Source organism: Psittacula echo (assembly GCF_963264785.1).
Source record: "Psittacula echo genome assembly, chromosome: 5".
Lineage (NCBI taxonomy): Eukaryota > Metazoa > Chordata > Aves > Psittaciformes > Psittacidae > Psittacula > Psittacula echo.
Window position 1 is genome coordinate 62,917,169 of NC_137739.1, and position 26,708 is coordinate 62,943,876.

At 37.3% G+C, this 26,708-nt stretch overlaps 1 protein-coding gene across 4 annotated transcripts in view; it reads right to left on the reverse strand.

Moving 5' to 3' along the window:
• Nucleotides 1–6,792: 6,792 nt before the first annotated feature.
• The window catches only part of ATG2B (autophagy related 2B), a 51,661-nt gene continuing 31,745 nt past the window's right edge, over nt 6,793–26,708 (reverse strand). For 2 of the 4 annotated variants that reach the window (XM_080619358.1, XM_080619357.1), the window contains exons 27-42: nt 26,334–26,410; nt 25,924–26,094; nt 25,395–25,536; nt 23,961–24,163; nt 22,769–22,995; nt 21,948–22,056; nt 19,895–20,089; nt 19,205–19,306; nt 17,432–17,510; nt 16,406–16,610; nt 15,402–15,471; nt 14,350–14,432; nt 13,783–13,904; nt 13,447–13,601; nt 12,307–12,456; nt 6,793–11,510 (exon numbers count right to left, since the gene is read on the reverse strand). In XM_080619358.1, coding sequence (XP_080475484.1) covers nt 11,280–11,510; nt 12,307–12,456; nt 13,447–13,601; nt 13,783–13,904; nt 14,350–14,432; nt 15,402–15,471; nt 16,406–16,610; nt 17,432–17,510; nt 19,205–19,306; nt 19,895–20,089; nt 21,948–22,056; nt 22,769–22,995; nt 23,961–24,163; nt 25,395–25,536; nt 25,924–26,094; nt 26,334–26,410 — 2,321 coding nt within the window. In that variant the 3' untranslated portion in view covers nt 6,793–11,279. Of the gene's footprint in view, nt 11,511–12,306; nt 12,457–13,446; nt 13,602–13,782; nt 13,945–14,349; nt 14,433–15,401; nt 15,472–16,405; nt 16,611–17,431; nt 17,511–19,204; nt 19,307–19,894; nt 20,090–21,947; nt 22,057–22,768; nt 22,996–23,960; nt 24,164–25,394; nt 25,537–25,923; nt 26,095–26,333; nt 26,411–26,708 lie in introns of those variants that run through there. The other 2 variants (XR_013957020.1, XM_080619359.1) reach the window with 2 other exon arrangements.

A 26,708-nucleotide genomic window follows, 5' to 3' on the forward strand; every position in this document is an offset into this window, starting at 1 on the left:
GGGATTGCTCCGACCCAGGTGTAGGACCTTGCACTTGGCATGGTTCAACTTCATAAGGTTGGCATCAGCCCACCTCACAAGCATGTTGAGGTCCCTCTGGATGGCATCCCTTCCCTCCAGCGTATCAACCGAACCACACAGCTTGGTGTCATCGGCAAACTTGCTGAGGGCGCACTCAATCCCACTGTCCATGTCACCGACAAAGATGTTGAACAAGACCGGTCCCAACATCAGTCCCTGAGGGACACCACTCGTTACTGGTCTCCACTTGGACATTGAGCCATTGACCACAACTCTTTGCATGCAGCCATCCAGCCAGTTCTTTATCCACCGAGTGGTCCACCCATCAAATTGATGTCTCTCCAATTTAGAGACAAAGATGTCATGTGGGACAGTGTCAAACGCTTTGCACAAGTCCAGGTAGATGACGTCAGCTGCTCTACCCCTGTCCATCAGTTCCGTAGCCCCATCATAGAAAGCCACTAAATTGGTCAGGCAGGATTTCCCCTTAGTGAAGCCATGCTGGCTGTGACCAACCACCTCCTTGTTTTTCATGTGCCTTAGCATGCCTTCCAGGAGAATCTGCTCCAAGAGTTTGCCAGGCACAGATGTGAGACTGACTGGCCTGGAATTCCCTGGGTCATCCATTTTTCCCTTCTCGAAAATGGGGGTTATATTTCCCTTTTTCCAGCCGTTGGGAACTTTACCTGACTGCCATGATTTTTCAAATATGATGGCCAGTGGCTTAGCAACTTCATTTGCCAGCTCCTTCAGGACCCATGGATGGATGTCGTCAAGTCCCATGGACTTGTGCACGTTCAGGTTCTTAAGATGGTCTCGAACCAGATCCTCTCCTACAGTGGGCCTAGGGTCTTCATTCTCACAGTCCCTGCGTTCACCTTCCAAGACTTGGGTGGTGCAGTCAGAGCCTTTGCCAGTGAAGACCGAGGCAAAGAAGTCATTAAGAACCTCAGCCTTCTCCAAATCCTGGGTAGCCAGTTCTCCTGATGGCTTCCGCAGGGGGCCTACGTTGTCCCTCATCTGTCTTTTATTCGCTACGTACCTATAGAATCCCTTCCTGTTATCCTTAACATCCCCAGCCAAGTTTAATTCTAACTGGGCCTTAGCTTTCCTAACCTGGTCCCTAGCTTCCAGGACAACATCCCTGTATTCTTCCCAGGCCGCCTGTCCTTGCTTCCACCTTTTATAAGACTCTTTTTTCCTTTGAATTTTCCTCAGCAGCTCCTTATCCATCCAAGGAGGTCTCCTGGCCCTCCTGCTGCACTTCCTTCTAGTTGGGATGCAACACTCCTGAGCCTGTAGTAGGTGATCCTTGAATAACAGCTTGGGCCCCCCTGCCCTCTAGGGCTGTATCCCATGGAACCTTACTAAGCAGGTTCCTGAAGAGGCCAAAGTCTGCTCTCTTGAAGTCCAGGGCAGTGAGCTTGCTGCACGCTCTTCTCACTGTCCTGAAGATCTCGAATTCGACCATCTCATGATCGCTGCAACCAAGGCTGCCCTGGAGAGTCACATTTCCAACAAGCCCTTCCCTGTTGGTGAGCACGAGGTCAAGCATGGCACCTCTCCTTGTCAGCTCCTCTATTACTTGCAGAAGGAAGTTGTCTTCCACACAATCGAGGAACCTCCTGGATTGCTTGTACTGGGCTGTACCTTCATTCCAACAGATGTCAGGGTGGTTGAAGTCCCCCATGAGAACAAGGGCCTGCGAGCATGAGGCTGTTCCTTTGTCTGTAGAGTGCTTCATCCACAGATTCCTCTTGATCAGGCGGTCTGTAACAGATCCCCACAGTAATGTCCCCCATTGCTGTTCTCCCTTTAACCCTGACCCACAAACTCTCTGTCGACTGCTCACCTGTCCCCAGACAGAGTTCCATACTCTCCAGCCTATCCCTAACATAAATTCCAACTCCCCCTGCCCGTATGCTGGGCCTGTCTTTTCTAAAGAGTCTGTAACCTTCCATTCCAACACTCCAGTCATAGAAGCCATCCCACCATGTTTATATGAATAAGTTCATATGATGGCACATGAAACTGCCCTTAGCATCAACCATAGATCTCAATGGTGATCTGGCACCTTATGTGTCCTGAGCCAGCTAAAGCTTATATGCTGTCCTTTACACAGACCGTTTCTAACCCACGATAGATACATAGGATGAAGTTTGATTTATAGGAGACAATATTAGTTGCCAGGTTTTTGTAAACAGGTGTTATTCTGAAAATACATTTCAATCTTTTTTTGCATTATAGTGACAGCTGGCATTTCTGGAAACACTTTGTAGAGAAATTCAGGATTTTGAAATGTCTGAGGAATGTAAATTCTTGCTGCATGGAACCTAACAGACTGGACTTGATCTTAAACAGGAAAGTGATCTGAAGAAGGAAACAGCTTTCAGCAAACCAGACTCAGTCATGTGGAAGATCCCCTGGAGACTAAGAAAACTGTCAAACGCTCCCAGTTCTGTGCCTTACTCTAAGCAGGTCCTTCAATTTTCAAACAGTAAAGAATTTGAAGGAGTCTTCTCTTCCAGTTCTCCTCAAACTCTCGCTTTACCCTTGCCATAAATAGACAGGGACACAGTTTCATTTTTTCAGTTGTGCTATATGCTTTTAGAGCTTTTTTCAGCAGCTGAGAGCACAGGAAAAGGTATGAGCAGCCTTCCACCTGCCTCCATGGACAGCCATGCAAAATCGAGTCCCAGCATCACAGCACCTTGCAGCAGGCTGAGCCCAAGGCATTTATTTTCCTATGCAATGCAGAAGTCATGCAAAAGGCAGGAGAAAACTAGATTTTAAATATATACATATACATATATATATATATACACACATATATATTTTAAGCAAGAATAGAAAAAAAAAGGAGAAAGCATTTCTCCAATTGGGATTTTACAGTAAGAACAAGGTGTACTGAGATGCTGTTTGCTTAGCTTTTTCTGACAATTTAGACCTTTCCCAATTTACATCACAAATGGGCTGAAAAAATATCTCCTTAGAAAAGGAAAGGGAGTGATACTGATACATTACAGAAAGAAATGAAACTGTGTGCTTGTCAGTCCCTGCACCTGATGGCCCTGGCCTTATACCTGTTGCGGGGAGCAGTCGCGGCTGGTATTCCCAAACACATAGGAAGCTCAGAAAGGCCCTGTTTTCCCACCAACAGGGAAAGATACTGTCTGTGTTTTAGAAACAAACATCTCCATCGTTCTTCAGGAGGGCTGGGTGTTTGTACCCATAGCTTCCTCCTCAGCTCTGCAGTTTCCGTTTGGGCAGATGAACTGACTTTACTATCCTTTCCCTATATTAACTTCACTGGAGAGGTAAGCTCCTTACTCAGCAACATAGAGAGGGCTCCAGTGGACCTGTTTGGATAGCTATCCCTAAAATGAGTACTGAAAAAGAAAACCAAATGTTTTTCAAGTCTTCAATGTTAATCTACTTTTTCTTTCTTCTGTTCGCATGGCAAGTTTAAATTCAAGTGATTGCCTCTGGGATAGCAGTACTGACCAAGTAATTCAGACACAAGAGCACTTACCAGCAAAGCTCAGGGGTGGAAGAAATAAAAACACTGTTCATCTTCATTCATCATCCTTACTGTCTTTTTCTTCATCTTCAGAAATACCTGTTAAAAACTGTTCTTGGGGTTTCATGCTTAATAGGAAGCAGCAGAGTAAAAATTCAGGCTGAGGACAGCAAGAAAAGAGGGTTGCGATGAAAATTGCATTTGAAAACCTCTCAACATCAGTGTGGATCTTTGCATTAAATGATGTGAGAGGCTTTGGGCAATGACACAGAAGTATTAATGGTTAATGGAGTGGGACACCCTCCTTTTTAATCGCCTCCTGTCATTGACAGGTCCCAGGTTACAATCCCATGTCAATGGATGTTCTCAAACTTGGAAGTTTTTTTCCTGCTGGAATGAATTGTGAAACTTGACTGAATTCACAAATTTACTCAGAGGCATCACCTCTGGTCAGGAAAAGGAAAAAGGGGTATTAAGTTACAGCTCTTAGGAAAGAAAAACAATAAGTAGAAAACCACGATCTGTGACAATACTTTTGGGTGGTATGAATTAAATTCAGTTACCAAGTAAGAGGGTTTGCATCCAATGGAATTAGTATAATTGGTCCCTCAAGCTGCACCAGGGGATGCCTAGACTGGCTACTAGGAAAAAATTCTTCACCAAGACATGGTCAGGCATTGGAACAGGCTGCCCAGGGAAGTGGTGGAATCACCATCCATGGAAGTGTTCAAAAACCATGCAGATGAAGCCCAGTGACATGGTTCATTGGTGGACTTGGCAGTTGGACTTGATGATCTTGAAGGTCTTTCCCAATCTAGCTGATTCTATGATTTCCATCTTCTGAGTTTGGCCTGTTGACTGTTCTGAGGAAAGCAAGCAGTCAGAGGCAAAAAAGACATGGAAAAGAACAAGAAGAGCAGATACAATTACAGCAAGGTACTAAATACCTCTGAAAGGCCAAGAGAAAACAGAACTCGAGAGCATCACTGAAAGCCTCCTGCTCAAAATAAGTACCTTTAGTGTCTAAAAGACACTGAGTACAGAGGTACAGGCCATACTGATGGTGAAGCATTCTATTTTATTGAATAATTCCAGGAAACATTTCAGATCTGTTAAACACTACTAGAAAAAATAAATGATACCAGGAACTCTATTTCCTAAAAACTTGCATCTGTAATAAAAAATCTGTTTATCTGGTTGAGCACCACTATTTCCATCCACTTACATCATACTTAGCTTTCCTATTACGTATTCCTATTCCTAATTCCCATGCTACAGTCCTATAAACACTCTCACAGCACACCCTCCAGTTTTTCTTCTTTTGTGGTTCAGCACATCATGCCTGCATCTGCCACTTTTACAAAGAACAGCACAGTACTGTCAAACACCCTCAGACACACAACTCCTTTCACCTCCAAACAGACGTAAGCCTCCTTGTGTTGTACCCAGAGTAGGAAGTGTTCCCAAACTGAACAGACAGCAGAGGTGAAAGTAGGAAAATAATAAAGTCCTGTCAGATTCTCAGAGCTGTCAGAGCCACCAGCAAATCTTCAGTACCAAACAACTGCCAAGTGTTAAAGTCTATAGGTAAATGTTAAAGCTTTCTAATCAAGATAGCTGTTAACTTATTTTACATTTGTGCCCATGAGCTGCAATGGACCAAGCCCCATTTTACTGAGTTTTGTGCTGAGGCACAGGTAGTCCATACCTCCAAAACTAAAGTAACTTTTCTCCTGTTCATACAGGTACACATCTCTTCTACCCCCTGGAGGCTTCCTTCCACTCTTGGACTGTAAGAGCCAAGTTTAACACTCATGCTCCTAGTACAGTAAAGGTTGGACTTGATCTTAAAAAATCTTTTCCAACCTAGCTGCTTTATGATCACAGAATGAAACCAACAAGAAAGCAAGTAATCAGACACACAAATGAGAGCCTGAGACAGAATTACGCTACCCACAGCTATCTCACAAACCCTCATGGCAAACATCTAGGGGAGCTTAAACTGGGGGGGCTGTAAATACTTCATTGTTGCAATTCAGTAAATTCTGCTTTCATCTAATCACTCCGCTTCAGAACAAACCAGCCTGAAACCTGTTTATCAAAAGGCAGCTTTATGATGTCTTTTTAAATCTATAATAATACCAGATGGCTTAAAACACTATTTGCTAGGAATATGACTCGACAGAAAAAAAAAAAAAAACAACCCACCAAAAAACCAACCAAAACAACCTATATCACATTTAAAAGGTTGTTAGTCTGTCTCTTCTGCTCTTGGGACTAACCTGGAGACATCAGGAGTACCCTTGTTACACCTTAGTATTGCGTAGAGAAACAATTTGGCACTTCCCTTGGGCTGTGATTCCAGCTTGTGCCATCCTGTATCATCTCCCTGGAGCAAAATGAAGCCTGGTATTCTGGCCATGCGGATACAAATGGGAGACTTAAAATGAGAGAACCACGAACGCATACTAGTAATTTTTATAAAATTAATTTCTTACAAGTGACAGAAGACTCAAAAATCCGGGGAGGCACAAAATGCATATCAGAGTTCACAATTTTATCTTATCTATGAAAGGAGGCATTGGGAACAAGTGAAATAAATTCCTATTTTCCCATACTTTCCTGGAATGATCCTGGGAAATTCCAAGCTGTTCCTTATTTACCCTCTGTGGTCCACATTTTCCCTCAGCACAGCACACCATTTGTTTATAGATCCTTGATAATTTTTTATAAGCAACATTTAGAAAAACTGAGCAGCAGCTTGTCCACCTTGCTTACAGACGAAAAAAAAAACCCCTCATTCTGTCTTATTCTGCTTATACAGAACTTACTTGGAAAAAAAAAAAAAAAAAAGCCTTTAAATAATACTGAAAGCTAACCCACATGAGGTCTTGCTTAAGAAAGGGTGGGGGGAAGAGAGGAGGAGCTGCACAGCGTGGGCTCAGTGAAGGGTTCCTGTTTGGCAGAAGAGTTATCCAATCATTATACGGTGACTTTTTCTTCTTTTCTTACGCTATAAGAACATTACAAAACAGCAGAAAATTATTTACACTTGTCACATGTCTCATTATTTAGGGATCTGCACCAGTATTTAATATTACACAGTACTTAGCCTTCTAAGATGTCTTTTCAGATTCTTGTAACTAAATGCCTGTGAAGTGGACGTCATACATACATCCTGAGAGAAATTCATTATTTTGCATTCTTCACAGGTCTTGGAAGCTAATAAACCTGTAATATCATCACTGAATATGGAGCTAAGTACATGCTCAGTAACTAAATGTGGCAATGGACCTATGGGGAACACAGCATGTGACCATACAGCTAATGAGCACTTGGTTAATGCACAATAGAGGTGGGTTAAATCTGTAGCAGTCACATTAACTTATTCCTTAGTTTTTGACTTCTGTGCAATTCTTTTCTTTTTCCCTCAGTATAAAATGGATACAGCTGTATAGCCAGGTAGGTAAAAGGTTTTAACAGTGAACTCTGTTATTTTGGGAACCTGTTTTCTATATTAGTTATATTCATTGGTAGAGAAAAACAACTCAAGGAACAAATTAAGGTATTTATTTATGTATTGTTACAAATTTGTGGGTTTCTTTTTTTAATTAAACATATTTAACAGGACAACCTATTTGCAATCAGGCCTTTCAGCATTTTAAAAAGATAAAATATACACTTTTGGTGCCATATATATTATGGTCAAAAATAATTCTCAAAAGACAGACTGAGGGGTCAAGAACTTTAAGCAAAAAAAAAAACCAAGTAGAAATAGTCAATTCCCTTCAACAGTAGTTTCTATTTTATGAGGTTATATTCTTTACACAAGCCAACTATATACAAACAATACCACAAAACTACTATAAAAGCAAAAATGCAAAAATTATAAACAAACATATACACAAATTTCTGTGTTTCTGTCCCAGCTACCTTACTATTAAGAAATCCAGTACAAATGCATTATTAGTATTTATGTACTTAATTTGTAGTATTTAATTTTTAAATTGTAAACAGGATTCAGCATACAAAGCAACTTAAAAGAGTTGTCAGAAGTGTAATTCATGATGCCTGGAGACTGAGAGAATTATCCACACTAGGGAATCAAATTGACATAAATTCCCACACCTTTTCTGACACCACTTATACTGCTGTGAGATTTAGGGTATTTAAAATATTTAGAAGTATTTAATTACTCTAAACAAATTCTTGGATTCCACTGATTTACAAAATGCATACATTTCAATATTTAAAGTAGAATTAGTATCACATTTGCAGGTATATGCATCACGTTCAGTAAAAAGTGTCTTGTTCGTAACCATTTAACAATGCTTTGGTTTATTAAGAAACTTTTCTTGGCAACTCAAATTAAACAACTGGCAATGACAGCAAGCCATCTATGTTCACAGTCAACCACTTAATAAGAATATTAACACAGACACATCCCTTAACCACATATGAACTCTACAGTGACTGAGTGAATGGTTATCATTAGGCAAGTATACCCAGGGTACCTGCATTGCTAAAAAGCCGCAGTATTTAGGGACGGTCAACAGATATTGGAAAGAAAATGGAAACTGCCTGCGCATGGATGTGATGAGTGTTGCTGTCAGTCAATGCTAAAATTCTTATACAGCATAGGGTCTGTTCTGATTTTTCAAAAAGATGGCTGTCTTTCTTCAGCGACTTCCCTTAAGGCATTCATTAATGTATTATTTGAACTGCCAGGATACTTAAGAAAACCCAGGATAACAGTTCTGTCTATCAGGAAAGTATTGGAGTAAGTAGTAGTAGTAGCAGTAGTGTTAGTTGGTTCAACACTGGAGAATTTGAACATAAACATAGACTGTGCCAGTTTACACCCACTACAAACATGAAAAATGCTAATATCTACAGCAACTGATTTCAGTGGGAAACTCAAGTACAATATTTTTGAAGATCTCCTCGTGCTCAGAGACAATACAGTAATGTATCCATAGGCTTCAATTTCCAGGAAATATGTCCAGTCAAATCTCATTTTGGGTATTTTTTAAGTGCTTGAAAACTCTTACAGTGTTGGGCAGAGCATCTGATGAACCCCTTCTCACACAATATATACATTTTGATTTAAAACACAAGCCACTCCATACAAGACACATTTTGAAAACAAGTTCCTAAAATGTGAAGGCTAGTTTGGTGAGTTTTGGAGGCTTGGTTTTTTGGGTTTTTTTCAACATTTCATACACTGCACGGTCATGTCACAACTCAAAAACAATGCAGAATATACATCAAAAAATTAAGAAACTGCTTGTAAAAATGTTGGGAAAAATGTAAATCAATTTCACTGAAAAGGCTCAATAAAGTGCAAGCAGTAAATGTACGCGTTTACATAGTGGAAAGTAAAGTTTAATTATTTTGTACAATATCTATTGCTGACAATGAGAGACACTCTATTAAAAATGTTTTACCTTGACAGCATGCCCTCATATAAAAATATATTCTAATTGCATTGCAGTACAACCAGACCACGACAGAACTGAAAATGAAATGAACACAGAAATGCAACTGCTCCTTTTCAGCAAGGTCAAAAAGGAAGAAAGAATGCAGATTTTTACTATTACAGTATACTTCAACTAACTAGATAAACTGGACCAGCCATAATTAACAGTACAGTAATTGCAAATGAAAATGATGCATTGCTACTTACTTGCACTGACTCACAGCCATTTCTTGTGAAGGCATTCAGGAGGTGCCAAACTGCAAACCTGGAACTTACTCCTGTGCAAAATGCTCAATACTGTGACCTCTCACTAATGCAGAGCTCACTAATTACTGGACAAAAGTATGAACTGCAGCAAATATTTTTACATCAGAAAAATAATTTGTGCCATTAAATCAGCAGGTATTTGTCCTCTCAAAAGCATCTCCTTCTGCTTACAAGTTATTTAAGTTACCAAGTCCTCAAAGTGTACCACAACTTAGATGATTCCAGTAAATGAAAAAAAAAAACAAAACAAAAACCAAAAAACACTCTAATATCACTTGTCACCCAATCCAAGAATTTGTTTGTAACTGGAGTTTTGTTTTATGAAAAATAATCAACCCAGCTGAAGAAGTTTTCCCAGCAGAGGGGACATTTTCAAATCATTTACCTTCCAGCCAGATTCTCTGGCATTCAGGAATAGCTTAGCATAATATCAGGATGATCAAGCAGTAACTGTTTTCCTTCACAGATTCCTATTTGTCCTGTAAGGCCCAGCAGTGAAATTTTTGCTAGTGGCAGGTATTAAAAGAGGGAACTACTTCCTCATCACCCGTAGAAACTGAAGTCTGATCAAGAGCATCTGATATCTCTTTCAGTGGAGATTTTCCACACAGCATTTATTTATAGAATCTCCATTTAAGACAAGCACAGGATTATGACAAAATCATCCCAAGTGTTAAGTTGCTGAAATTCAAAATTAGTATTTGTCTATTCAGAACAGTCTTTACTTCTTATCCTCCGGTTTTTGCTAATACCAGGAAAAAAAAAAAAAAAAAAAAACAACCCACCAAAAAACTTTATTCCTGCACAGCTAGTGCTGAGCCTTTTAACTGCTCAGAAATGGCGTAATGTCAAGTTGCTTAATAAAGCTCTGTGGAGACTCTGGTCACCTATTAGACTGTAAATAATGTCAGTACCAAACTCGATTTTAAAAGTTTGTGTCTTTTGTCAAATCAAATGACCCCAAATACTCATTGTCAAATAACTCAAGAAGCACAATTTAAATCAGCTTGTGAGAGCAGCAACAATACGAACTTTAAAAGCAGATTATTAAAATAAAGTCTGTGTAGAATTTTAACTATGAAATAATTTGGGTTTACTTTACTTAGGATTTCTCATTCTTACAAAGAACAGTTGGCCACAATATTTAATTGCTGTTTTCCTGAAGAATAGTTATTTTTAGCATTGTAATTAGTGTACCAGAAAACAAGTGTTTTAACATGATTTTAAACAGATTTAAGACACTTTTCTGTAGGATCATCATCATATGATGCTCTTTTCAATAATTTTTATAAGCTTCTAAACCACATAAAGGATAATGCACATTACATTTTATTCACACTATAAAAAAAAGCACAATATACAGGCCATATAATTTAAAGTGCAACACAACAGAACGTTTCTGCAACATTCAGGTTCTTCAAAGACCCACAAAAGTAGGCATTTAATATTTAGGAACAAATCCTGTTCATAGGTGTATCAACACTGCTGTAACTGCCAAGCTAAAAGCAATGCTTATGACCACTAAACAATATTATCTACTTCCATATTACATAGCCTTCATGTTTCATGTCCAAAATGAAGGCTTTTATCCTTTAGTCAGTAAAGAGCATCGAAGACAGTTCTTTGACTATGCTCTGAAATCATCTTTAAAGTATATTTAGTTTCACCACACAGGCTGCTGCTTTCAGATGTTAAATCTACCAAGAAAAATATGGTAAACGGAATAGAGCAAGCATGTGTCTGAGTTGGCAGCGCATGCTTCACTATGTTGGCACTATCTACCAAATGTATTGGTAACACACAGTATAAGCAAGTACCAATTCGCTTTCCACTTCATAAATATTTTTGGTTGGATGTTTTGCTAACAGTAGCTGAAAACCTCATTTGTTCCTGAGATGAGCATGACAAAACAAAGTGAGCTCCATCTAATACTGCCAATGGGAAGTGTTCTGCATTCCCAGCTTTGCTACCTGCTGAGCCAGATATATAATCTCAATCCTCCCCAAGGCGCCACTTCTGAGACTCTTCTTGACGCACATCTGGCCTGATCTGGTTTCTCATTCCACCTAGAACATTTGAGGTTGCCTCTGTTGCGACAATGAAAGGTTTCACCACGGTTGGTGGAATCTGGCGGAGGACTCCTCCTACTGCTCCAGTTACTCCTCTGTTTTCATGCTCACGAGCAGCAGTTTCATAGATGGTTTGGGCTGTGTCCGTAATCCCCTTTAAGAAATAAACAGAAACTATTTACACTGAAAAAGAAAAAGAAACCACTCCTAATTTTAAGGGAAACTTAAAACTGCTCAGCATTTATCTTCTTTGTTATTTGTATTATAACTGTAGTGCAATTACACCAACACAAATATGATTTAGTTCTTCTAATGCGGCCTAAAATAACACTACTATGAATTATTATGAAAACATTTAATGTAACTTCTGGTGGTATTTCTTGTGCATTAAGTGAAGAAACTGTTGGGTACTATGAACTATTAAAAAAAATGACAGAATTCACTGAAACCCCTCCAGTTGAGACCCAACTTCCTAGACATGCTATTAGGTGCAACTAACTGAAATACAACACCAAAAGTACAACAAAACCAGGTCAGCATTCTAATTGTTATACACTGTAATAGCAAAAAGAGCCTTCACTCGTTTGAAATCCAGCATTACGCTTAAACTTCTTAACTCCAGAGTTAACAGGGAAAGGTGAAGGGGAGAGAGGTAAGGGGGAAGGAAGGGGAGACAGATGACACGAGATGGGAATCAGGTTTACATGTCTCAGAATAACCAAATCCTCACAACTGTAGAACAATGAAGTCCTATTCACACTTAGGAATTTATTTCTTCTCTGAATTTTCCAGGCAAGGTTTCTGTTGGTTTAAGATTACTGATGAAGAGTCTTACTCAAAATTTAAATCCCCTTCTTCATTAGCTGAACTTAAACCAATACCAATATTTTATTTGCTGTCCTAGAAAATAACTCTTCAGTTTGGTTAAGGAAAACTACTTTTGCACTCACCTCTTTTACTACATTATATGCTTTGGCTACACCTTCTCGTAGGTCTACTGGCTGATGAGCTAAACGATGGGGGTGGAATCGTTTGATCTTTTTTGCTTCAATAAAAGTAGGCCCTGGTGATACCATGTCATATGCAGTTTCAGCAGCTGCCTGAAGATCAGGAGCAAATGCAAATTACATAAATATCATTGAATCAAATCACAAATTTAAACTACTAATAGGGTGACATAATTGAAATAAAAGGAGTTCTAATTCTACAAATAACATTAATTTGCATCAGATTAAGGTTTCTAAAAGAACTTCTGCAATGGCTACAGCTGTAACTATACAAGTTCCATAATGAAAGAATGAATGTTGTAGGCTTTGATCAGTTTTTTTCCACCCTAATTGCTACTTCTTCAAAGGCATCTTCTACTCTGCACAAAATGCTCAAGACAGAAACTGAAATACTTGATCAATGGTATATTTCAAATAAACACACAAGCATACACTTAACTCCACTCATGTGAATAACACCACTGGGGTTTTTTACTACAGATGTTCAGGCTTAGCCACATATAACATTTTTGCAAAACTAGGTGATAAAAGCATAATTTCATTATGTACTTTACATTAAGGAACATAAATTTCTTAACACTTTAATCCATGATTACTTTAGGGTTAAATCCAGAAAGCCTTATAGACTTCTGTGTACATTAACATAATCAATATTGGTTTTGAGACACTTTTTTTTTTCTGGTTGGTTGGTTTGGCTTTTTTAAAGAAGTACAGATAAGCTGATATTTTAAAAGAAGTTAAGAATCTATTACTGGAAAATACATGTGTGTGAAGAGCTCATCTTTCTCTGTATCAGTGATTTTTTTAGTGCAGCTGAGTATTTTAGTATTAAACTGTACACTGCAATAAAGACATTAAGAAACATGTAACAACTTGCGTGTTCAGCAATATATTAACATCATTTCTAACCATTGATGCCATAGCTCTCACCTCACAGACTGCTGCAAGCTTTTCTATTTTCTTTTGTTTAAAAGGTATGTTCCCAACCTTAAATACATAGCATTAAGATACTAGCTTAGTATAGAGCACTTACTAGCAACACTTCTCAAGTTATGTCTTAACTCCAGAAGTAACACACTATACCTGTATAGTCTGAACCATTCTGTTTGTTAGCTCTAGTGCTGCCATTGCAGTGGAAGTGCCAAAAGAAGCCGCTCCTCTTTGAAAGCCTCTTACAATACGGCCATCCTTTCGGTACTGCTCTATTGGTAACCACACCAAGTCTTTCAGACCTTGGACTGAAAATGAAGACGTAACACTGTAGTTAGAAAGCTCTCTTAGACAATCAGATTGCCTTGAGAGGAAGTGAGAGAAGTGAAAACAAGTATCAACACTGTATACATTGCAGGTTTGTCAGATTTTGTTTGGTTTTTAAAGAAAATGCCATATGTGTCTGAACAGAAATAAGAATTAACTTACCTAACTGCACTAGGGAATGCATGGGCCCTACTCCTCCCAAAATTCCTGGTAGCTGGTTTTTCTTTATATCATTAAGCCATTCACTGATAGCATAGGAGAACAATTTATCCACACCTAATAAACTGAAGTAAATAAAATTATTTTCTTTTAAACATATGATTCCTAGTAAGACAAACGCATTATTCATTGAAGTAAACAACAATATTTTAACAAAAGAAAAGCTGTTTTCAAGTGTCATCTTCTGTTGCTGTTGGCTAACCCAAGCATTTTGCATGTTAAGTACTTCACAGAAGTTCAAGACTGCATAATCACATCCAGTTCAATAAAAAATAAAAATATGGCTAAAATTAAGTGTTTAGCACCAATATTAGCACATATATTACTATCTTGAAAATGAATGACGTTCTTGAACGCTATACATTTTATGAAAACTAGAATCAAGAAATATTTGTAAAGTCAGAAAGTGTCTTCGATTTTACAAGTCCATCTTATCACAGTTTGCCTTTTTCTTCCTGCATTCAGTTCAATCTGCAGTCCCAATGTTAATCTACAATTTGATAAACTTACCCATGCCTGTAACAAAGTCTCTTCAGCTTTAATTCTGAGCAGTTTAACTGGGCAAGCCCAATAAGAATTCCAGCTAGTGTCCCCTGTAAGTGAAATACTTTGTTATTATATTAGTTTACTCATTCTGTACAATCTGTGAGAAATAATTTCCACATCTCAACTCTTATTGCAGGCATTTCTGTCTAAACTGATTCTACCCTAGTGTCCCAAGTACTACTCACTACAGTGCTATGAAATTGTTACACGAACACTTGCAGAAGATGAAATCGAGCTTATCTGGCTACTTTAAGAAAAACATCTGGATACAAGAGGGCTTCTTAAGATATATTAAGATACAATAAATTATGTAAATGTAGCTCTGGCATTAGTGTGTTCCAGGCATTCTAAAGCTGCTAGCTCATGTTTTCCTTTTATTCAGTGGAAGTGCAAATGCAAGAAGTTGCTGCTTTTATTGGTCCATATATTCTTACTACTTGCCATGACCAAGTACAGATTTGGTTGTGCATGCAGGATTTTTTGAGGTCTGCTCTGTAAACTTAGTATGATAACCAATACATATTTTAAAGAGAAGTATCAGCATTTTTTAATTGACATTAAATTCTGCCATTGATGCTGAAGTCCATACACTACTTGACTGCACGGGATGGAAACAGGGAGAAGAAAGACTTTACTTTGGCATTACATGAAGGAGAAAATAAAATGCACAATTCTGGCATCAGACAGTGGTATTACCCTTCCAGGGGCACCACAGCTTTGTAGAAAGATATCCAGCCAGCCAATGAGTTGATAAATGTGACTGAAAATCTCATTCTGAGTTAATCATACCTGGAGGATCCACTCCCTAGTTTTCAAATTAAGAGTGAAACAAGGTTAAGCTTTATTGAAATTAAGTGGGGAGGGTGCAGGGGAGAAGTTCTAGATTTCTCAAGATCACATCCGTAATGAGTAGGGACATAAAAATATACCTCAGCTCATGTAGAGGGGGTGGGTGGGGGAACCAAAGCAAACAACATCTATTTTTTTTTTCTACAGCATCAGCACTATATACAAACCTGATCCATTGATACATGTTTGCCATGGTAATCAAGCCGTATTGGAACTTCCGATGTAAAACGAAATTCTCTGGGATACACAAAGGAAATTTTTCAGTGAGAAACATGAAAGGAAATAAAATTATCCTTACAAAAAAACCACGATGGCCTTCCCTTTTCTGGAAGCCAGAAATTCTCTTGTTACTGTGCTAGTACTTCAAAGTCAGTGTACAAAATACAGTGGCAAATTCAGCTTACCTTGGCTTATTAACATCTAGTCAAGGTTAGCATTTATAATAAATTCAACAATCCTGCAAAACTGCTACTAAGCCTGCAGGTGAACATCTTCCCTCAATTTTCACAGTATGAATTTCAGTTACAAAACCAAAAAAAGTATGGCTAATAATGGTTCTACGGGCAAAATTTAGCCGTGCAGCTGGAACCTATTAAAAAATTCTGTTGGTGGCTATGTGATGAAATAGAACTACAGTCATTCTCTCATAATTTGGCTCTGCCCAGCTTACCAAAGCACACATCTGTGGTTAGAGGCACTTACGATCTGAAAACATGAGAAAAAACTTCTTCATAATAAGCTGCAATTTTCATTATCACCTTCCAGTCAGGACTACACTAGAGTTTCTCTTGTGATATCGTAATCATGTACCTCTCCCATGATATCCTCTTCCTTCATATACTCTCATCTCCAATGATATCAGAACAAATGTACATTGTTAGATATCAGAGTACAAAGACTGCTCTTTTTATTTCTTCGTGAAACATCTCATTACTGGTTCTATGCATGGCATAGCTTTAATTTTATTTTCTTGTGCACAATAGTGTGCAGAAGTTAAAATCATTAGTTACCTTTCAGTGTCAAAGCAAATATATTTTATTTCCATAATCAGTCAAAAAACAAACAAAAAAATGTACCTTGTCATAAGGTCTGAATAGCTTATCGTTATACTTTCTTAAAACACTCAACAGAACAGCCGTGTGTCACTGGAAATTTCGTAATGAAAGATTACCTGAAAAATACTGGCTGATCACTGTATGACATCATTTCTTGTGGGAAATAATGATCTTCTCCATTAACAACATCCATAGAATCCATGCTAGCATTTTCATTTGCTTGTTTGTGTGATGAGAAAGAAATGACTGGACTTGGTTCCTTAAGGCTGCTGACATGCCTGGGCAAACTACATGTAACTTCAGCACCAGGAGACTTCTTAACTAAGAGAAGAAGTCATACATAGTAAACTAACTCATATTTTTCACAGTGATTACGAAAAGATTGTGTTTATACAATTACTGTGTCCTCAGTAAGCTCTAATGCTTATTAAAAGGAATTACTAGCAGCACAATATTTAGATTCTTTTAGTAGGATAGTATCTTAGTTCTCAACAGAAATTGTTACAAGAAGCTGAGATTTATGCATCAGCATAAATAATCCACCTAGCTTTAGTTGCAGCATACTCTGCGGTATTGCAGAGTACTTTATTACCTATGCATTTCAGTATGACGGCTCAACAGGTAAATTATAGCTGCTAACAGATTTACAAATATAGTTAAAAGAGGAAATACGCTTCTCAGTGTATACTGGGTTTTGCATCAGATGGTGTAGTTAATTGGAAGTACTGCTTTAACTGTATACATACACTGCACTGCTTATTTATAAACCTGAAATCTGTTTCTTTAGCAGTTACACAACTTCAAGCTATTAGACAAACTCTTTAATGCACAAGGTAGTAAATAATGTATTTAATAATAACTGCTAACATTGTACACATAGCCCTCAATTTTTTCAGAAGTTCTGATTAAACATACTACAATTTTGGTGAAATCTTTTATACAATAGAGATTCCAGATGCTGAAGACATTTGTTGCTATTTATAAAATACAAAGCTAAAACACACAACGTTTCTGTGTTCTAACAATTAGTTACTAATGTTGGTGTTTGGTCCTTAACATAAGTTCTTTTACACAGACAAGATTCACATGTGAATTTACAGATGTGAAGAAGCACTTTCATGTTAGATTTTTTAAAAGCTTACCTTCAGGATCTGGAGTAACTAAGAGTTCTACTTCTGCAGAGAGGCTAGTGAAAAAATCCTTCAGGAAAAACAAAGCATCCTAATGTCAAAAATAAAATACAATCAGGTTAAAAAATCAGGTTAAAAAACCAAATGAGCCCACAGTTCTCTAAAAAATATTATCTACTATTCTAGCTCTTATATATGAATCAAAACACATTTCTTCTTTTTGACTCTTAACATGTGCAGAAGCCACACAGAAATCTAGGACATGAACCAGAAAGACGCTCTTAGTCACTGCCCCCTGCTACACGTAATATGATTTCATAATCTATCTAGCTGTGTCTTAAACTCCAGAATTGTTTTCATCATCTCTACTCTCATTTTGGAGACTGATTCAGAACCCGAGTGTTTTAATTGCTATAAACTTTTCTCCAATTTCCAATGAAAGAGTATTTAATCATATTTTATATTCATCTCCAATACTGCCACTGTCAGACAAATTACTCCTAATCAGACCTTACCACTGCTTCATTTAAAGTCGTTAATACTGGCTATTAATGTCTTAACATACTGAAGTTATTAGTTTTCTTTTTTTTTTGGCAGACGCAGCACACTGGTGCCTTGTTCACCCTATCATTACTGATACCTGGACTTCTTTTCCTTTTTGCTTCTAAGTGATATGCAGACAACTTAAGTAGCAATAAGAATTTCTCACATGACTGCATGCAGCCTGTGCTTCCAAGAAAGCTGTGGTTATTTTGCAGAAGTTGTAAAGGTGAATTTTGTTTACAGTACAGTAGATAAAAGACCTAGAAGTGTAATCAAGAGGGAATGCATTTCCTCACTAGATGGCAGTATTTGTATGCTATTTTTCTCTATGAAATTATTACAAACCATACAGAGTTAAATTTTTCTAACAGTAAAATGAAAACCTGGTTCTCATGTGTGTTGAGGGAAACGTAAAACAAACAAATGAAAACCCCAAACAAACTCTTATTTCTCTGCAGATGACAAATTAAGCAAGAAATGCCTCAACAAAGTGCAATAACCACACTTTGAATGTCCAAACTCATGTAGCTTTCTTAGCAGTGTAGAGAAAAAAAAACCCAACTGTTTCTTAAGTATATGAAAAATATTTTGATAAAGTAAAACAATTTCTCCCATTTCTGCTCTGCCACTGCAGTTGATAGTGAGACCAAAGCCTTCAGAGCATGGAAGCAGCCCTCAGGTATCAGCTGTCCTTTGACTGGAATGTTGTGAACAGCTTCCAGATTAATGATTAATTTTTTTCAATTTAAAACACCAAAGCCACTTCATGAACAAACAAAGCAAGATCATTCAAGAAAAGCCATAATTTCAAAACTTTTGCTATCATCAGAAGTCTCAGGAGGTAAACTGGTATTACTGAGTAAACAGCCAGGTCTATAAATATTTTTAGCTTTTAAAGTAAAACAATAAAAAAAAGGCTAGTTTCTCTAATAGCTGGAGCACAAAACAAGTTCTAACAAGGATACAAACAAAGTGGTATAGGTCCAAAGATATGTGTGACTGACCGTAAAAAAAGGCGTCAACCAAGAAAACATGCGTACAATGGTTACAAATATCTGTTAAAAACTCCACTATTATTAAATAAATAAAAAATGGTTGCGTTTTGGTTTTGTCTGATTGGTTGTGTTTAGTTTTTTTGGGGGTTTTTTTGTGGTTTTTTTTTTTTGGGGGGGGGGTGGTGTGGGGTGTGCTGGTTGGTTGTGTTTGTTTCTTTCGGCGTTTTTTTGCATTGGCACAACTGACCTGGTCAATATTGAGGCGAAGCGGCATTAGTGAAACACGTAAACAACATTCCTGCGGGGATCTGCCAGACTCTGGACGGACATGTAATGCTTTAACTGTTAACTGAAAAGCAGCAAAACAAGAAATAGAAGTAGCAGCATTCACAATTATTAAATATCAGAACAATAGCAGAGAAAAACTTTTACTGCAAAACCTCTCTACTAGCCCAATTCCACCTACCCATAATAAAACTACTATTGCATAAATATTATGTATGTTATAAAAAAGGAAAATAGTAACCCCCCAAAAAAATTAAATTAATAAATCCTTTATAGAACCAGAAAGACTACAGTATACCATAAAACTACAACTCCGCATCTGTAGTGAAAGGTCTAATCATGCTCATGCAAGACGTCTGTTCAAAAACAGAATGTGAAAGCTACCAAAGTAGTCCTGCAAATCTACTGTTTTAAACTGACAGAATCTCAAAAACATTAATATTTGACATAGTAATATTCAAACTAAATTTCTGTTTTAATATCCACAAGGAGTCAAGCAAATAACAATCAACAAGTTGTATTACTTCAATGTTCCATGACCCCGTATTCCTTCTTCTGCAAGATCAAGAAATTTATACAATGCCCACAATGATAGTCCAACCACAAATAACATATATAACATATAATGAATTAACATATTCCGTAACTGTACCATGTTTGAATGTGCTTTTCTGGGCATCTCCTTACTGCAGTAGAGATAGAGAAATTTATTCATCTGTGATGTAGCTAAGCGATCTCTGATTTCAAGGTCTTGAACAATAAAAACCTGCCGTGACACGGGCTGCTCCAACAGACAGGATTCACCTTCTGCACCACCTGGAGGGTATACTTCATGCTGGAATTTCACCTTTTAAAAAGGAAAGAAAATGAGCATAATCAGCTTCAGTGAAAAACAACCATTAATAATAGAATAATAATTTAAACCCAAACAAACAACAAAAAAAACCCCAAAACAAACACCACCACAAAAACCAAAAATCCAACATAACTCATAAGATCTTTAAACCCTACTATTTTAAACTTACAAGAATAATATTAGGATTTCTGAAAACTATTTAGATTTTTGCATGACTAGCAGTTGACATTTTCCAATTCCTAGCTGCGCACCTGTTCATATTTTAAGATGTAAATTCCAAGCCAAAACAAAGAGTTAGTGTAAGACAAAGAACACATTTTGCATTTTAATATTGACTCCTCTCAACCCTGACATGTTTCTTGTAGCATTTTGAAGCCTGTACCAGGCCATCTCACAATTCTTAAGTCCTGCACATTCTAGACTTAGGAAAGTAAGGTTTCTTTCCTATAAACAGACTTTTCAAGTAGATTCTTCCAGTCTCAGTTTCCTTTTTCTTTACTCACCTTAGTCTATATAAACATTAATCCATTACCTTTCATCAATTCTAAAGAATTCTGAATTCTCTCCTTCTCCTCATCTCTTGATATAGTTCTCATTTTCAGAGACCTGTGGTAACCTGCAAATCATTCTCTGCCTCGGTAACCCTCACAGCATCCTGGACTGCAATGTAAGGAAGCAGAGCGCACGTACAAACAGAACAGTGGCCTCTACTGGCCAGATACTGATGTTAAAAATCACGGTATTTAAGTGCCTTGTACTCAAGATACCATGTGAACTGGAACATTTGAAGTGTTGAAGAGAAAAATAGATGTTTATCATAATCACGGCTCAGAACCTTTATGTTTTCCACACTCTTTGCCTTAATTTCTTGTTAAACATCATCATTATTATTAAGCCTTGTACTAAGGTGGGGAGCAGGGGAGAAGAGGGGCAGATATAACCAAAACAAAACAAAACACACACACAGAGGAATTAAAAAAAAAAAAAAAATCGAAAGTTCTTTATGCATTAAGACAGATTGTTACATTTCTACACATTTTTCACACAGAATATGAAATTCTTACTTTTTTCCTTTTTTTTATTGCAATGTCATGTGTTTTCTAGAAAAAGTTAATTACTATAAGCACCAAGCATTTAAGTTTGGAGTGCTAACAGGATGAATTTTAAGCTCTAGACATGCACATAGACTGTAAAAGGCATTCAGTTTTATGTAGTACCTTTCATGCTTACAGAAAGGTTTGGAAAGCTTTATTTCGAAAATGTTTTGTTATTGATCCGTTTAATATGAAATTTGAATACTTCCTTGACTATGTTCTTCACAGTGCCAGAATCAAGAATCTAGATTCTATGTTAAGAGCTTAGCACAAGCTTAAGAACAACAGTTATATACTTATGCCTTAAGGGTGCCAAAATACATTAAAGGAAATACAGGGATGATATTGTCATATGACTGGATGCTATTTAATATCCAGCTACCAAATGATGCACTGTCTCAAAAAAAACCAAATTCCAGTTATTTTGCTAGAACATTAGATTTGATAATAGGTGTATGAATTCAGAATAGAACTGAAGACAAACAGAACAGTCCTTGTAAAACATGTTTATAATAAACAAAATCTTTAAGAATATTAAATATCCTTCATCTTTAGAAACATGTTTATTCAGCAAGTAAATACTATTCTAGAAGAACAAATACATTTTTTGTTAAATTCTAAATTGATCACCTTCAAAGTGCTTAGATGCAGATATTAATGGAAGAAATCCTACAGAATTCTAATGGAAAGCTGTTATCAAACAAATAACATGTTAAGATATTCACACACAAGCATCTCTGAAGCTGTTTCTTCACCTTGCTTAACTGTATTTCCATCAGGAAGTCTGGGTTTCTTCCTCTTCCCCCACATGCTGTGCTCCGTCCATGTCTCGTTGGTGTATGAGAAGGTGAACTATGGGGACTTCTGAGGAAATAAACAAGAAAAATACACTTTTGCAGATTAAACATATGAGCTATAATCTAACACTAAAACCATATGTATTTCACTGGATATAACTTAATAGTATTTAAACAGTTATGAGAGAAAAATACTAGAAATCACACACCAAAAAAAAAAAAAAAAAATGGAAAAACAGAACTTGTGTTTCTGTTAACCAAATACTTTCTATTTACTGTTCAAGTAATGCATACTTAAAGAGAATGCAAGGTGCATGCTTCCCACCAAATTAACATTCATGAAACATTTCCTTAATTTTGGCTCTGATAATATTAATTACTCATTAGCTTACACGACATCCTGAAGACTAGACTCCAGCTACCACAGCCAGTCTTTCATGCTCCTTAAGCCCTAAGCTCTTCAGGAAAACTTAACTTGTAATACAACTGTTAAAAGGAAAACCCATCCCTCCATCCCAAAAAAACCCATCAAACCCAATGCCAATTTGTCCAGGTTAAGACACAAGAAAAATACACTCTGGTGTGTGGAGCTAAACTCTGTAAGAAGATTCTAGATGATCTTTGAGGTCCCTTCCAACCCAAACCATTCTATGATTGATTCCTTGTGAGAAGGGAGCAAAAAAGAAAGCAAGGAAGATTTGGGATTGAATAGTAAGATTAACCTCAAAGGAAAGTTATTTTTAAATGTTCTAATCCTCAGAATTTTACCAAACACTTACATGAAACTTTTAGCTGGAGATGTTGGTGGTGCAGTCCCAAAATCCTTTCCGCCATAGAGATGCCAAATAAGAGAGATTTCCTTTACAACATAGCGTACCAGAGGAACAGGAAAATGAAGGGGAGCTTTGCTTGTATCTGTTTTTTTAATAGGTTGGCTGAAATGATTTTCCTTTATGATAATTGCATCATCAACCAGTATTTTTATTACTGGCTCTTCCTCTTTTTCCTAATTGAAAAAAAAAAAAAAAGTATATAGCATGGGGAAGGGAAATCTGCTTTCCTACCTATGAAAAGTAACTATTCTGTACTGTCTTCCAAAGCTTATACCCAAGAGGCATTGTTTAGGAATTATTTAAACACCAAAAAATGCAAAAATAAACCAGAAGCTGAGAAATGTTAACAAAACAAAACAACACAAAACCCCAAACTACTTTATCCAAACTGTACACAAAACAAAACAAGAGTTGAAAACAAAGAAAAACCATGAAGAGTCCAGGTTACCATAACAGCACTTCTGGAAACAAACAAGCTCAAAGATAACTGGGCAAAACAGCTTCTAATTAGAGATTCAGAACTATTTCTGTCTATTATGAAGAATACAACCAGAGATACTATGAAAAACATGAACACAAGCTGTTTTCAAAGAGTTTGAGTGTAGTTTCCTAAATCTTGTAAGGCAGTGGACAGAGAGGAGTGTAAAGTGACATCCAAGCTTTTCTCTGAGGTTTGGCAAGGATCTTCAGCCTATAAAAGCACTGCAAGCTTTGACTATAAGATAAATTAATAAAAGAATAGCAGATGTGCAAAGCTGCTATTTTGATAAATACTGTATTTTGCTTAAAATATTTTTTTTTCTAACTATGCCATCCCTGTAAGTCAAATTGGTAATGATAAAACCTGACTAAAAATGTAGGAAAATTGCCAATATAGTTTAAAGTAATATTCAGATCAGACAATTACTTACTGCTGAGATAAGGAAAAATCATGTATATTTGAAAATACTCGCACTCATTCCTCGCAATAACAATGCCTGAAGTCCTTAAAAACAAGGATTATTTTTCTGCTACTCTGCCCACTGATAAGATTACCACAAAGCAATCATAAAAAGCTATGAAGTCTAATTTGCCCAGGTCTTACATAAGCTTTTCTATGATTTATCTTATATACATAGTAATTCTCAAGGCTTCTTACAGCAACAGCAACTTTCGGCGCAAAAAGAATGCAGAAATCATCACTTTCTGCGGGAATGTCTCCTATGGCCTCATTTATCAGGTGATGAGTGAATGAATCGTAAGTGGGACTTGGCTCTTGTGAGATATTTCCACTTTCATCTGGAAACAAGAAGAGATCTGAGCAAGATGGTTCCTGAGTTTGAGATCTGTCATCCAAAATTCCTGGGAATCAAATGAAGGTGGAAAAAAAAAACCAGACTTTAGTGGAAAAATCTTTACAAAGTATGAAAATAGAAACCAAATTACCTAACAGTTAACTAAAATATGTTACTTCAAATACATCAAGTTACTTATTGTACCTTGAATCAATTTCTACTATAAACAAAAAAAAAAAAAAATCTACTTTACAATTTGAAGTGATTACATTATAATCACGACCAGTTAACAGTAGATAACTGAGAAAATAGAGAAAAAAAATTTGAAAAAGAACCCACAGCTACAAAAAAACAAAAAAACTCCAACAACAAAATTTTGTGTTCAAGTTTCTCATTCTAGTATTAAGACCACACCATCAATAACTTTCAGTACTACACTGACTGCTCACCTTCTGCTACCAAAAAGAGGACCAGACCACCATGGAAATAGTGACATTCTCTATTTCAGCCAATTTAAACCTGGATTTAACTCTAACCATGATAAAGTCTTTTTGCAGCAAAATGGTCAACGAGAAAATGAACATGAGCCAGCAGTGTGCGCTCACAGCCCAGAAAGCCAACCATATCCTGGGCTGCATCAAAAGGAGCGTGGCCAGCAGGCCAAAGGAGGTGATCCTGCCCTCTACTCTGCTCTCATAAGACCTCACTTGGAGTATTGTGTGCAGTTCTGGTGTCCTCAGCATAAGATAAGGAGCTGTTGAAGCAAGTCCAGGGGAGGGGCACGAGGATGATCAGAGGGCTGGAGCACTTCCCATATGAAGACAGGCTGAGACTGTTGGGGCTGTTCAGCCTGGAGAAGAGAAGGCTGCGTGGAGACCTCATAGCAGCCTTCCAATACCTAAAGGGGCCTCCAAGGATGCCAGAGAGGGACTCTTCATTAGGGACTGGAGCGACAGGAAAAGGGGTAATGGGTTAAAACTTAAACAGGGGAAGTTCAGGTTAGATATAGAAAGAAGTTCTTTACTGTAAGGGTGGTGAGGCACTGGGAACAGGCTGATCGAAGAAGTGATAAATGCTCCATTCCAGGCAGTATTCAAGGCCAAGCTGACAGAGCCTTGAGCGACAATGGTCAAGTGTGAAGCTTCCCTGCCCATGGTGGGGGGATTGGAACCAGATGATCTTAAGGTCCTTTCCAACCCAAACCATTCTATGATTCTATTCTATGAAACCTTTCAATACCTCTTTCCTTCCAAAAAGGCTGTACTTCGTGTGTACTCATGCCTCCAGAGGATTCTTACCATTAGACTCTGGTTTCATAGCAGAGGCAGTCTGTTGAGTCTCAATTTCCTCCATTGCATCACTCATCAAATCCCGTAAAATCTGTTGCTCTGATTCAGCAAGGCCTGGTGCATGGGAAGATGGTTGGCTAAAGGTCTCTACCTGTAAGAGAGGCACTATACATAGTTAAATCTTAAAGACAACTGCAACTGCATTCTGAATAGGATTTTGCTAGAATGGCTTGATACACATCTATAACTGTAAGAAGTAACACCTTAACTTTATAAATAATCTAGTGAGCTGAAACTCCAAGCTAGATGATTCATAAAGTAGATTAGAACATTATGGTTCAGGGTATTTATACCATCAGAGTACTTGGACAGAATATATATGTCCTGGAATTTCCTCCTTTGGATAAGAATAAAGTGGAATAGGTAAACAGCACAAAATGTTTTAAAATATTAAGTACTGATCAAAGTAGAAAAAAAGTCACCATTTAATTACCAAGGAAGCATCAAGATAAGTTTATATTATTTTGCCATTTTATACCTTCATTTTTGGCTTGCTAACTCCACGTTTAATCTCTGTCTTAGCAGGTGGATGTAAATCACCGTAACTTGCAATATATTGTATTAGGTTCATTAGGGCAGCACACGAATCGGAGCAGGTACGAATATGGATTACATCACTGGAACAGTGCAGCTCAAAACGTGGTTTAGTCTAGATAACAAAAATAAAAAGCTCAGAATACACTTCAGATCAACATTAGGTTCCATGAAAATAGCATTAATACACGTCTGGTTTTAAATTAATTTACTTGACTAGGTCAAAAAAATTAAAAAGAAATAGTGCAAGTAAACTGAAAACCTTCCTTGATTCTAAGTATAATAAAGCAATTTTCAAAGCACAATCTGTCATGGAAATTTTACATTTAATTTCATTTGTGATTTAATACATACTCTTTCCCCATCAGAATCAGATTTTACTGCTGTAATGGTTAGTTCCAGCAGTCCCATATCCATAACACGAACATAATCTGAAAGACAATGAGTTATTAAAAAAAAAATAAAAAGACTTAACAACAAATACGATCCATATTATGTATTTTTGGTTATTAAACCATTAGAAATAGCATGAACTTGAAAAGAGATCTTTTTTACCAAAACCGTTTCCATCTCTGATTTCCTTCTTTTATGAGGATTACTCTCAGAGTTCAAATTTCAGCTACTCAAACTCAATATATCACTCCCACTGCCACCATCTGTCTGCAGTGTAATCTTTTAACGTATTTATCCTTATCCCATCTGTGTGAGTTAGAGAAAGACGCACACAGA